The sequence below is a fragment of the Gossypium raimondii genome, chromosome 9, assembly GCF_025698545.1.
Source record: "Gossypium raimondii isolate GPD5lz chromosome 9, ASM2569854v1, whole genome shotgun sequence".
Classification (NCBI taxonomy): Eukaryota; Viridiplantae; Streptophyta; class Magnoliopsida; order Malvales; family Malvaceae; genus Gossypium; species Gossypium raimondii.
Window position 1 is genome coordinate 8,216,040 of NC_068573.1, and position 13,523 is coordinate 8,229,562.

Below are 13,523 nucleotides of genomic sequence, written 5' to 3' on the forward strand. Positions count from 1 at the left end.
ATTTTATTTTCATCTTTTGTCAATTTTACCCTTATTTATTTTTGTCTTTTAGTCATACTTACAATTATTTGTTTGGAGTACGAATCTCACATCATAATGAAATAAGAAAAGATATGACAAATAATGTCACATGTTACTTTGGAAAAGTTAAAGGCATGTTTGGTTGGAGAAGCATTCTATACATAATATTATTGCGAATGAACGAACACAAAAATCAAGTTTCCATTTTCAAAACCTCTTTATAGTTTTAATTATGTTCTTAATATTTATTTAAATGAAATAAAAGTTTAAATACTTTTATGATTGTTGCTAACAATCTCTTGATTTAGTGAAAAAAAGCATTATGTTGTAAATACGATAGCATTCTCCTTCTTATTTAAGAGAAAGAGAGAGATTTATCTTCAGTCATTTCAAAATTAAAGTCTGGAAAAACTTCAAGTGATCCAAATGGTTAAGAGTAAGGTCTCTAACAATAAAATCATATTTTTAAACAAAACTAATATTGGCCTAATAACAAATTTGATCTCAAATTTAAAAATTTAATAAATTTAGCCCTTAATGTTTACAAAATTTTTCATTTTAGTCCTAAATATAAAAATTATAAAACTATTTAACAAATCTTAAAATTTTAAAAGTAAATATAAAAACATTTTCAAGTTTTTGTACCCAAAATGACTTTCACAATGTCTTTCATTTTTTTCTTTCATTCAATTGACGAAATTGGAGATATCAACTGCTATGGCCTTCACCTGCAAGAGAATGCTAGAGCCTAAAATTGATACTATCTTTATGGCAAAAAGTACGGCCGTCGGAGTTGGTGTCATTAACTCAACCATTTGTCTAAGTTTTTAAATTTGTAAATTTTGAGTTTCTTTCTAGATTTTAATAAGCATTTTAGAAGAATAATGTTGCAAAAAAAAAAGGACTAAATCAAAAGAGATTGAATAAAAAATAGTTTTACTTTTGGGTTTTTGACATGTTTGGTTGATGAGAAAATGAATATGGTTGATAAGAAAAGGTAAATATAAATAATACAAATTTCAAAATTAAATACAATTTTTAAAAATATTTTTAAATATACTTTTAGAAATTTTAGAATTAGAACTAAAATGAAAAATTTTGTAAACATTAAGGGATAAATTTGTTGATTTTTTAGATTTAAGATCAAATTAATAGAATGAGTAAATAATTGAGAGCTAAAATGTTATTAGGCCAATAAAACAAAACCCACATTAGACTTCTTTTGACAACTAACAGGTAACTGATTAAATTGAAATTTTAATAGTTGGGTGACCAAAATAAAACTAATTGAATAGTTGGATGACTATCCTTGTACTTTACCCATATATTTTAAAATTAAATTAGGTAATACTAATTTATTATTATTTTATACGCACATTCGCAAAGATAAAAAAAATAGTTTATATATATTTGAAGGTATATTTATATTTTTAAGGTGTATTTATATAAAATTTTGTTTGTTAATGATCATGTTATATAAATTTCAATATATCTATAAATTGTTATTATAAATTTATATTAATTTTTGGGTAAACTATACCAGTAGCCACTCAATTATTAGCGTCCTTTTGTTTTGGTCGTCAAACTATAGAAACTTTTAATTTCGTCATTAATATTTTCGATTAATTCTATTTTAGTCATCATTCGTTAAATTGTTATCGGAAATATGACGACATTACCTTTTGAATTTATGCAATAACACTTTTAGTCCCCAAAATTATACATTCTACTAATTTAGTCTTAATTCTAAATAATTTAACAAGTTTAATATTTCATATTTACGAATTTTATTAATTCAGTCCCTGAACATTTTTTTTTAGTTATGTAGCAATTCTAACCAATAAAAATGGCATATAGATAGAAAATAATCAATTGATGTGTAACATATCATTTAACTATCAATTTGTTTAAATTTTCAATAAATAAAATTTGTTATTATTTATTTAATTTATTTTAAACCCAAAAAATGTTGGTAATTATTTTTCAAAAAGGGTGATGGTACTGTTGGTGACCACCATCATCGACAGTTTTTTTTTTCAAAAAACCATTAATAACAAGCTGAAGCCACCTTGACTGACCCAACCAAAACTACATAGCCTCTATCTTGAACTCGCTAACCAACCCAAACCAGAGAGAAAAAAGAACTAAAGGAACCCCAAAGGCTTTAGGTCAAACCAAATACTCCGGCTTGAACCATTTTTTCTTGATTCATTTTTATTTATTTAATTTTTTTATTTAATCAATTTTTATGTTTGGTTTAATTGGTTTATTCGATCAATTTTTAATTTTAATATTTTAAATTGAATAAACCGAATGAGCCATGATTCATTTGCTTGCTTACCTAAACTTAAATTTAAACTTTAGACTTTCACGCTTTAAAAAGCCTAAACCCATTAATATTTAAAACTTAAATTAATAATTTAAATTTTTATGATATTTATTTTAATTTTATTATTTAATATATATATACATATATATAACAAAATTGATATATTCCTATTAAGAATAGTAGAAGGCATGAAATTGTATGTTGCACATGTAATAAAATAAATATTTTTGAGTTCATTAAAATTATTTTATTTAATTTTAATATTTTATAATGAATTGGAAATAAAATAAATTTAAAAGTAATACAATATATTAAATTGAAGAAAGAAGATAATTATGTGAAAAATTAAAGAAATAAAATTATAAGTACTTCAATTAGAAACTTGTTTTTAACTAAAAAAAAAGTTAAAAATCGAAAAACTGAATTGAACCAAAAAAGCTTCGGTTAGGTTTATTCGGTTGTGCTCTCCAAGTAAATTCGATTTTATTTGGTTTACATAAATAGTTTGATTTATTTAATTTTTTGTATAAAAATCAAATCGATGGAATGCACGCACCTACTAGATTTTTTGGTATACATGAACTATGATTTAACGTGTAATTGTATACATGAACTTTGATTCGAGTAATTTTATACATGAAATTTTGATTTGATCAAATTCTTATAAATTATTAACACAATTATTGATATAACATCATTTTATGTTTATATATTGCATACATAAATATTTATATTTATTCAATATAAAAATAAATTGATGATTATTTATTTAAATGTGTATGATTAAATCAAAATTAAAGTTTCAAGTATATATTTGAACCACGTTAGAGTTTCACGTGTATAATTGCACCAAATTAAAGTTTATATATACAATTGCACATTAAATCAAAGTTCATGTATAACTTTGAGATTTATTCTTTAATAATTAAAGGAAAAAAGGTTGGGAATAATAAGAATAAGGTGATGAATAACGATGACGTTGAAGCTAATGAAGAAGGAAAATTTTGGTGAAAAGTTGATTGAGTCTTAGTTTAATTAGTATAAGTATTGTTATCAATGTAAGAGGATGTGATTTGAGTACGCCGAAGCGCATTATTTTCCTATTTATGAGTTGGTGAGAGACTATGAGTAATTCTAGATATTATATATAAAAAAACATATATAATCAGAACCTATAATGAGATTGTTAAAAAAAATTGGTGAAAACAAAGGTAAGAATCCCAAATAGTTTTTTTTTTCTTTTGCTATTTGTATAAAGTTATAAAAATAATTAAATGCATTAAATAAATTTTGTTATTTTTAATTGTTGAATTATTTAGAATCATAATCAAATTGATAAAGCATACCAGTGTTGAGGATTAAAAGTGTTATTGTATCAATTAAAAGATCACGTCATTATTTCATTAACAATTTAATTATGAGTGACCAAAATAGAACCAAACAAAAACGTTAACGCAAATTTGAAAGTTTTTATAATTTGGTGACCAAAATAAAACACACTAATAATTGATTATTTTGTATAAAATGTCATATTTTATATTTATCATGATTATTTTTAATTAGTATTTAAAATTGGGAGGTAGGTGTACCAAATTCTAGTAAATAGTTAATGAGAGATGGAAACCAGCTTATCATTACTTTACATTTTACCCTCATAATTTTTTTGTCAATTTTATCTTTATTTATTTAGAGTACGAATCTCAATCACATGTCGTTTTGGAAAAGTTAAGGCGTGTTTGGTTAAAGAATTTTGTATAAACCATTATATATGAATGAACATAAAAATATAAAAAGAGATAAGTTTTGATTTTAAAACTTTTTTATAATTTTAATTATCTCTTTAATATTTGTTAAAATGGAAAAATAAACAGTTTTATTTATTAAATGATAATTAAAATCATATCATCATCTTAAATGGAAAAAATCATTTCATTTTAAATTGATTTTTATTTTATTTAGTTATGTATTAAATCATTTGACAAAATAACACTTTTTTATATACAAAAATAACACTTCTTTTAAAAAACATCTTAACTTAATAAAAACAATTTTCCTCGAAACCCTTTAAAAGAAATTCTAATTTTAAAACCAGCTTATAAAATAATGTTATTTTTAAAATCAAGGTAAAACCCAAAATCCAATACTCTCTTTTATCTACACGGTCTTGTCAACTCTCAAATAAAGAGAGAAAATCTCACGTGGGTGAAAATAAAATAATTTAATAATATATATTTGTAGTTTGTTTTAAAATTTAATAAAATCGTATTTGATGTGCTGCATGCATCAATAAATTTATTAATAATTATTAAATTTTTGGTCAAATTTTTCATTTCCGCCATAAATTTTAGTTATATTTTTTAGGTTAATATTTGATGTCTTTTAATTCACAAACAACTTTAAAAATTATCATTTATCTCTTTTTTAATATTTTACTATATTCCTATAAGATTTTTGTCAACCTCCTGGCCCTATTTATGAAGTTTAAAACTACATCGATAGTGTACTAAATATTTTCTCATATTTGTTATAAAATTTAACGAAAAAATATTTGATGCATTGTTGATGTATAAGTTTCATATACTACCCGATAATTATAACATGATATCTTCTCATTAAATAAAAACAAAAATAATTGAAGGCGTATAATTAAATAATAATTAGTGATAACATAGTACGTTATTCACTGCATAAAATTTATGCAGTAACCACGTATTAAATATGATTTCAGAGAATATCTTTAACTAGTGATATCTTATCCTTCGTATCTATTCCCAGCTTTTAGAGCACTTTATCATGATGTAGGTATGTACGAAATTCGGTTAATAAATAGGAAATGTCAAATTACAAATAATTAAGTATAAAATAGAGTGTAAGTGTCCGTGACCGTGACCATTACTGTGAGAATTTTTAAAATGTAAATTATGAAAATATATTATAAAACTTTTATTTAAATATTTTTAAATATATTTTATAAAATTTAATTAACTAAAGTATTTTAAATAATTGAGATTAATATTTTTAAAAAATATCAACTCTAACATTTTCATTTAGATTAAAAAACATTTATTTTGCCAATTGAGTGTTAGCTCGATTAGTATGAACATTGTTGTCAATATAGGAAGACATAAGTTCGAGTATGCTGAAGCACATTATCCTCCAATTTATATGTTCGAAGGAATTATAGATTAGATATTATATTAAAAAACAGATATAATCAGAATTTATAATGAATATCTAACTTTAGTAAATATTTAATGCATAGTGAAAACCAGCTCATGTTTACCCCTACTTATTTAGAGTAAGAATCTCAACACAGAAGCAAAAGACAAAAGAGAAAAAGTAAGGCAAACAATGTCACATGTTTATTCTTTGAAAAAAAATAAAGGTGTGTTTGATTCGATAAACTTTGTATAAGAATTAAAGAATATAACATATATAATAATATTTTTTAATTCTTAAATAAGAGAATAAACATATTTTAATATACTTAAATTAATGTCGATGCCAACTAAATTAAGATTTAATCGAGAACTTAAATTATTATTTTAAAGTATTTTATAGTTAAATTTAAATAAATATATTTACTTAGTAATAGTTTGAATAATATCCGTTTGAAGTTTAAGAAACGCTAGAATTATAATATCATCTTATATGGTTTCATTTAGATGTTCTTTTATTTCTTTTATGTATTTTTATGAAATTACAATTTTTAAATTGACCCTTTTCTTAATGGAAATCTATTTTCTATTTTTTTAAAAACTATTTTGATACTTGTATACCATAATTTCAAATTTTAAAAGTCATATGGAATATACAATAAATTCAGGGTAGCAAGGGGTTGGTAGGAGTTGACCCCTAAAATAGATTTTTTTTATTTAGACAGTTTATTTTTGAAAATTTTAAATTAATCAAGTTAAAATTGTACTTTAATCCTCCCTAAAATGATAAAATTCTATTTAATCATTTTAAAAATATAAAGATGTAATGTATTCAAAAGATAAAATTATATTTTTACTATCGTAAAAATTAAAATATAATTTCGACTTCCTATAATTTTTTTATGTCTTTGTCTCCCACTAAGGGCTTGTTTAGTAGTACTTAAAAAAAACACTTTTAGCTTGAAAACATTTTGAAAAAAAACTATGCTAAACAAGTTACCTTTGATTGAAATTTTGACTTTTAAAAACACATTTGAAAAACACTTTTGAAGATGAAAAGTATTTTTGGTGCTTAATTATTTTTCACCCTCCAACAACATATTACTTTTCCTCCTCCTTTTTTTCTTGGTACTTAATTTCACATATGTTAAATTCATTAATTAAAATAAATTCTTTTTAAAATAATACAATTGTGTTAATATTAAATGGTTTTATTTAAATATTCACAATATAATTTATATATTATAATTAAATTTTATAAATAATTAATATTTATTGCTTAAAATATTTAAAATTTATATTTCATATATTAAAATATTAACCACAAGTTATAATAAATTATTTTTATATTCTTATTAAAATATAATAATACTAACTAATTTAAACATTATTTAAATGCATATCTGCTACTCGATAATACCATATCTAAAATAGATATTTTATTTCGAAAAGTATTTTTTAATAACAATACTAAACCAAAATTTTCAAACCATTTCTCAAAAACATTTTTTAAAAGCATTATTAAACTAGCATTAAATTAGGACAGTTGTGGAAAATTTTTATGTAAAACATAAACAAATAATAAGTTTTAAGTTAAAAAATTGGAGTTTTTAAAAATCAAATAGCGTCCATGGCGTCCAATAATTTCAATTCAACAGCCAAACAGGCCCGAGATTCGATACTTTCACTTCCATCTATACGGTCTCGTCAACTCTCAACTAAAGTGGGGAAAAGATAATCTCACATGCGTGTGGATGAAAATTAATATATATTAGATAATTTAATTAATTTGAATTAGAATTAGAATTATCAATACAATTTATAAAAATAAACTTAAATTTTAATTTATTGATTGGGTGTTCGCTTTTTTAAAAAAAATTTGAATTTAAATTGCTATAAAAAATTTAAAACAACTTAATTTAATTAGAAGGATAACCAGTTTATAACTGAACTCCAACGACCTCGCAGTGGCACGATTATTCCATGCTACCTACAGAGGAAAACGGAAAACTGCTGCAAATTTTAACTGCGTTAGATTTTATTTATTTATTAATCTACTTTACTTTTCACTGCCCCTCAAGAATTCCGATTCCCTTTTTATTTATAATATAAAAAGAAATAATATAATATTTTTATAAATAAAGAATTATAACACTTTTTTTTCTAATTAAATATATTATTTTTAACACGTAAATAAATTATGTCATATTTTTTCAATAAATTATTATAAATATTTATAAATAATTACATAGGTGACTTTCCAAACACAATCATAGTTATAGAAAAAAATTGAAAAACCCTGTGAAAACTGAACCCACAGCTCCTCGTTTCCTCTTCTTCTCCGTTACCGCCGTTGGGGCTTCCCCTATGTATATTTTATTTCTTTTTCTCCACCGGTAACTTCTGTGTCAGAACTCGTCGACGATCGCCGCTGCTGCCGTGTATCCTTCTTCTTTCTTTGTCCTTTCCTCCATTCTCTTTCCTTTTCCTCCTTCTGTTTTTTTTCTTCTCTTCTCAGTTCTCCCGCTGCCGTGTCCGTCGGTTTCCGCCGGATCTGATCTCGTATTCAGTGTCGGAAATCCGTGTCGGATCGTGTCGACACTGGTACGGCACCCCTAATTGCCGAGTCCGGGTAACGGAGTTCTGATAAGTTTTCATTGTTTCTTTTACAGGTTAAGAAACTGTTCTTGGGCTGTACTATAGCTCAAGGAAAATGGTACTCTCAAGTTCTATTACTTTTTTATTCCTTAATGTTATGTGTCGTCGTAATATTCTTCCTGTATTTTTCTAAAAATTCTCATTTGTGCACTAGGCTGTCAGTTGGCTAAAAGAAATGAAAATTCTTTAGTTATTTAATCTTATATATATTGTATTTGATATTATGAATTTGTGTGTGGTTTTGTAATTTTTGTAGGATCAAAATGGTTCTGGTGGTGATGCTGATAATTTTGACTGGGATACCGAAGATGAGCTGGAAATTGATAATTATGCAATCGCCTCTCGCTCAGGAGTGTCACTTACCAATGGGGAAGCTGTTTTAGGCACAGCAGAGGTACTTGCCCATGCATAATTGCATCACATGGCATTCTGGAAATTTTAACATGCAAATCGTTTTAATGATTATGAAAATTATCTACGATGAAGTTTTCTTTCATTTTTAATTTCCAAAGAAACATTATAGATATTAATTGATGAGTTCCTATGGGAATTTTCTCTGGAGGTCACTGTAGTTTCGCATCTCCTTTTCATGCACTGCTTTATTTAGTTGATGACATTACTAATGTCCCTGGCTTAAATTTCATTGATTAGCCTCCATAGCAATGAATATGTATGCCAAAACGAACTCACGGTTAACTTTTATTGTCTCAAGGTGAGCTCGTCTGCAGATTCTCCGAATTCCAAGTTAATTGATCATTTTGTTGGGATGGGGTTCTCCCAGGAACTTGTTACGAAAGCAATTGAGGAAAATGGTAAAGCTTCTAGGTCTTTACTACTTAGAGCACAAGTTTCCATCTTAACTCATTTATAATCCTGCTTTCCTATTGTCCAGGAGAGGAGAATTCAAATTTGATACTTGAAGCTCTCCTTCGGTACTCTGTGAGTTGTACATCCTATTTAAAGATGCTTATTAGTTACACACCCCTTGATGATAGAGAGCTGCTGCGGCTTTTGTGGTGGAACTGTTACTGTTAAATTACTGACGTTTTAGTGTGCAGATTTCATAATAAGTTCTTGATTTCTCTTTTTCGCATGCAGGCAAGCTCGTTGGCTAGTTCTTCCAATTCCAAGTTGATTGATCATTTTGTTGGGATGGGATTCTCTGAAGAAATGGTTCTCAAAGCGGTTCAAGAAAATGGTAATAGTCCTTTCTCATTTTATTAGACATCACTTTTGACCTCTATTGCTTTATCTGTGGTCATGTCTATATTTTCAGGAGAGGGGAATACAGATACCATATTGGAGACTCTATTGACATATTCGGTAAGCTGTACACCTGAAACCTTTGTTTAGTTATTTCTGAAGCATTTATTATTTGTTTGGGAAAGAAACCTATTGACGTTACTTGGAATCTTGATATTGATGCAATAACAAGTCAACATATTCAGTGGTTCAGGTCATATTGACAATCCTCCCCAAATAGAATCATCTTTCCGTTGTTGAACTATCTAGCAAATTAGTTGTTTGCTCTCTCTGTTATATCATGAATGATTAATTTAAGATTGCAGGCTCTTGAAAAGTCTGCTCCTGTGCAACAACATGCTGATTCTGATGACTTCTCGTCAGATTGTGAAGGGAATTTTTTGGATGATTTCACAGATATTGATAGTTCTTCTGATACCGAGGTATCTATCCTTTAATGTTACATTTGCACAATTTGCGGAAATTTCTAAAAGTTACCTTTTGTGAATACAATGAGAAAATTTAATTTTAAAAGCTGTTGTGCTTTAGTTTTCTAGCCACATGGATAATAAAATGTGGCCTATAGTCATTGATTTGCCTTTTTCTTTTTATAGATTTTATAATTTAGTTACTGAATAGTTATGTATTTTATCGCATTTTACTTGTAGATTATTTATGTATGTTGTTTCTTTTTGTATTTCTGTGCTCTAGGAAATAATTAATACTGGTTCTGATGAGGAGAGTAAACTGTTGTACTTGACAAAAATGGGGTACTCAGAGGCTGAGGCTTCAGTAGCCATGGAGAGATGCGGTGAGTGTTTTTATTTTTTTCAGAGGAAGAACAACAAAACACAACTTTAGATTTGGTGCCATGTTAAGCATCCTACACAACAGATTGATTACATGCGAAGGACATGACTTGAATACAGGACCACACGAAAGCGAATAATTAATAGATGTGGAATAACACCACTTAACATAAAGTATCAAAATTGGAATTCCCAATAACCCATTGCAGACATGATAAATTTGCTCCAAGGGTCTGTACTTGTAGGGAAACCCAAGTGTTTTCTTTAACCCAAGGTTTCAGTAATTAACTTTCTCTCTCTTTGGCTTCCATCTTTATAGGAGAAGATTGTGATACTTTGGAGGTTTTATCCTAAGTCTTTTATGTTGCAAGAGGGGAATGTATTTCTTGCACTAACATTAGCTCTTCAAATATTGCAGGTCCAGACTCATCAATTGCAGAGCTGACAGACTTTATATGTGCTGCTCAAATGGCTAAGGCTGCTGATGCACTTTTCCCTGTTGAAGACAGGGTAGTCTCTTCCCCCTTTCCAAGAATTCACTTATTATACGCTTTCTGAATATTTTGTACTTTATTGTTTCATGTTTACATTTTAATTAAGAGAATATGCCAATTTGCTGTAGTTTCTGTGTATGATTTTCGGTAAAACTTACTCTTGCCATCCAATCTAACAGAAGCCATTCTGCAATGGCTCTAATTACAATAAAAGGCGAAACTTGGGCTATGATTTGTGGAAAAGGAAGAAGCAGATGAAGCTTGAAAAGAAGCTTCTTAATGAAGATGATGATGCCCTTCATCTTCCTAATCCTATGATTGGTTTTGGGGTCCCAACTGAACCAGATCTGATAACTCAAAGAACACTTCCAGAAGCTGCTGTTGGGCCTCCTTATTTCTACTATGAGAATGTGGCACTTGCTCCAAAAGGCGTTTGGAGCACCATTTCACGGTTCTTATATGATGTGGAACCAGAGTTTGTTGATTCCAAGTTTTTTTGTGCTGCTGCTCGGAAAAGGGGCTATATTCATAATCTGCCAATTGAGAACAGATTTCCCCTTCTTCCATTTCCTCCACGCACCATACATGAAGCTTTTCCGTTGACAAGGAAATGGTGGCCTTCCTGGGACCCAAGAACAAAATTGAACTGCATACAAACATGTACAGCGAGTGCGAGATTGACAGAAAGGATCCGCAAGGCTCTTGAAGCTTATGATGGTGAGCCACCTTTGAATGTCCAGAAATACGTTCTTGATGAGTGCAGAAAGTGGAATCTAGTATGGGTTGGAAGGAATAAGGTTGCGCCACTTGAAGCTGATGAGGTGGAAATGCTTCTGGGTTTCCCTAAAAACCATACACGAGGAGGAGGAATGAGTCGGACAGATAGGTATAAGTCACTTGGCAATTCATTCCAGGTGTGTGACTTTTACTCTTTTTCTTTCCCATAATTGCTTCATTCCTATATTAATGGTTATGATTCATGAATGTGGACTATGTTTCTGCTATTATTTGATTCCTTTTGAGTAATTCTTTGGTTTCGAGATACATGATCCATGCTTGCAGTATTGTGCCTTAAAGAAAAAGCTTATTTCAGGTCGACACAGTGGCTTATCATCTTTCAGTTTTAAAAGACATGTTCCCTGGTGGGATCAATCTTCTGTCTCTTTTCTCTGGGATTGGTGGTGCCGAGGTTGCCCTCCACCGGCTTGGGATACCCCTGAAGAATGTTGTATCGGTGGAAATATCGGAGGTGAATAGAAACATAGTAAGGGGTTGGTGGGAGCAAACGAATCAGCGGGGGACTTTGATTGATATAGCAGATGTGCAAGAACTGAATGGTGATCGATTGGAGCAATTGATGAGTAGATTTGGTGGATTTGACCTTGTTGTGGGTGGCAGCCCATGTAACAACCTTGCGGGTAGCAACAGACATCATCGAGATGGACTCGAGGGTAAAGAATCTTCTCTCTTCTTCGATTATTGTCGTATATTAGACTTGGTTAGATGCATGCAAAGGAACCAATGATTTGATGTAAAGGGGGCTGATTTGTGGATACTTGCTCCAAACTGTATTTATCTTGCATCTTCATTATTGCCTGAGCATAACATTGAAATAATGACTGACATTCTTTGCAACTTATGACAACTTCAAATTCTTAGGGAAATGAAAATTGATGGAAAAGTTGTTGGTTACTGTTTTCCCCAAGTTTGTTTGTCACTGGGAATCTTTCCATTTTGCTTGAGTATTAAACTTATATTATCCGGGTTTAGGAGTGAGTGGTGTACATTGGATATTTTAAAATAACAATGTACAGATTGGATGATGAAATTGATAAGGATATGGATGAAGTTGATCTGTTACTTCAATTTTTTTTATTGAAGTATCTGTGCCCGACGTCCCTTTTGGATGCATATCTGGTTAGGGATATGGATATATTATCTTTCAAGGACCCTACAAATGCATGGAGAAACTTGAAAAAAGTTGAACGTATTCTTGGATACATTGCTCTACATGGTTATGATTTATGAAGATACGAACTTTCAAGATCTTATAAATGTATGGAAAAAGTTAACATGTTTGTGCTGGACCCGTGCTTATATTTGTTACATACACTTAGGCTCCGTTTGGATGGGCGGTGTGTTTAGCTCCGGTGAGGTTAAAAACAGCGGTGGCGGTGAGATTAGTTACTGTAGAGGTGAGATTGGATACTGTAGCAGTGAGATTAGAAACAGTGGTGGAGTGTGTGTTTGGATTCAAACGCAGCTGTAGCGGTGAGGTGAAAATAGAAAATGACTTTTAAGGACATTAGATTAAAAATGATATATAATAGAAGTTTTTAAAATTATTTAACAATTACAAAATTAATAAATGATTAAAAATGATTAAAATTATATTTATTTTCAATAATAAATAATTAAAAATGAATTAAAAGTAGAAAAAATTCAAAAATTTATTTTATTTAATATTCCAAAATTAATCATATATTTAATTATAGGGGCTCAATTCATTATTGAAAGATTATTGTTGTTGACATAGCAAGAATGTCAAAAAACAGACATAGCAAAAATAAAAAAAAGGTATACGCTGAAATAGAATGTTGTTGACATTTTAAAAAGTATTTGTAACAAGCTCCCTGACAATTTGAACATCACCAGGCAATGAACACAAGAGAATGAAATGCAGATCAGCATACATACAACATAGCATTTTAAAATACAGCATAAAACTGAATTCATCCTGTGCACCATCCTTTGCAACAAAAGAAAACTATTCAAAACAAAGACTTATTGATCAGACCATTGAAGAGTCATA

General features: G+C 28.6%; 1 protein-coding gene across 3 annotated transcripts; it reads left to right on the top strand.

Moving 5' to 3' along the window:
* The first annotated feature begins 7,772 nt into the window (after window positions 1-7,772).
* Window positions 7,773-12,403, top strand: LOC105798330 (DNA (cytosine-5)-methyltransferase DRM1). 3 transcript variants are annotated; one of them, XM_012628364.2, is made up of 12 exons: window positions 7,773-8,112; window positions 8,181-8,224; window positions 8,423-8,560; window positions 8,879-8,978; window positions 9,059-9,105; window positions 9,265-9,364; window positions 9,443-9,489; window positions 9,735-9,851; window positions 10,120-10,219; window positions 10,636-10,727; window positions 10,891-11,625; window positions 11,805-12,403. In XM_012628364.2, the coding sequence occupies exons 2-12, from the start codon at window positions 8,222-8,224 to the stop codon at window positions 12,234-12,236; spliced, it is 1,911 nt and encodes a 636-aa protein (XP_012483818.1). In that variant the 5' UTR covers window positions 7,773-8,112; window positions 8,181-8,221; the 3' UTR covers window positions 12,237-12,403. The 3 variants fall into 3 exon arrangements, with proteins under 3 accessions (XP_012483818.1, XP_012483817.1, XP_052476764.1); XM_012628363.2 differs by having other exon boundaries at window positions 7,773-7,949; XM_052620804.1 differs by having other exon boundaries at window positions 7,773-8,224.
* The last annotated feature ends 1,120 nt before the right edge of the window (window positions 12,404-13,523 follow it).

Bases quoted from the DNA above. Each gene is read 5' to 3' on its own strand.
- LOC105798330 (XM_052620804.1), top strand. The intron at 9,490-9,734 runs GTAAGCTGTACA...TTAAGATTGCAG, and splicing joins AGACTCTATTGACATATTCG to GCTCTTGAAAAGTCTGCTCC. The intron at 9,852-10,119 runs GTATCTATCCTT...TCTGTGCTCTAG, and splicing joins ATAGTTCTTCTGATACCGAG to GAAATAATTAATACTGGTTC.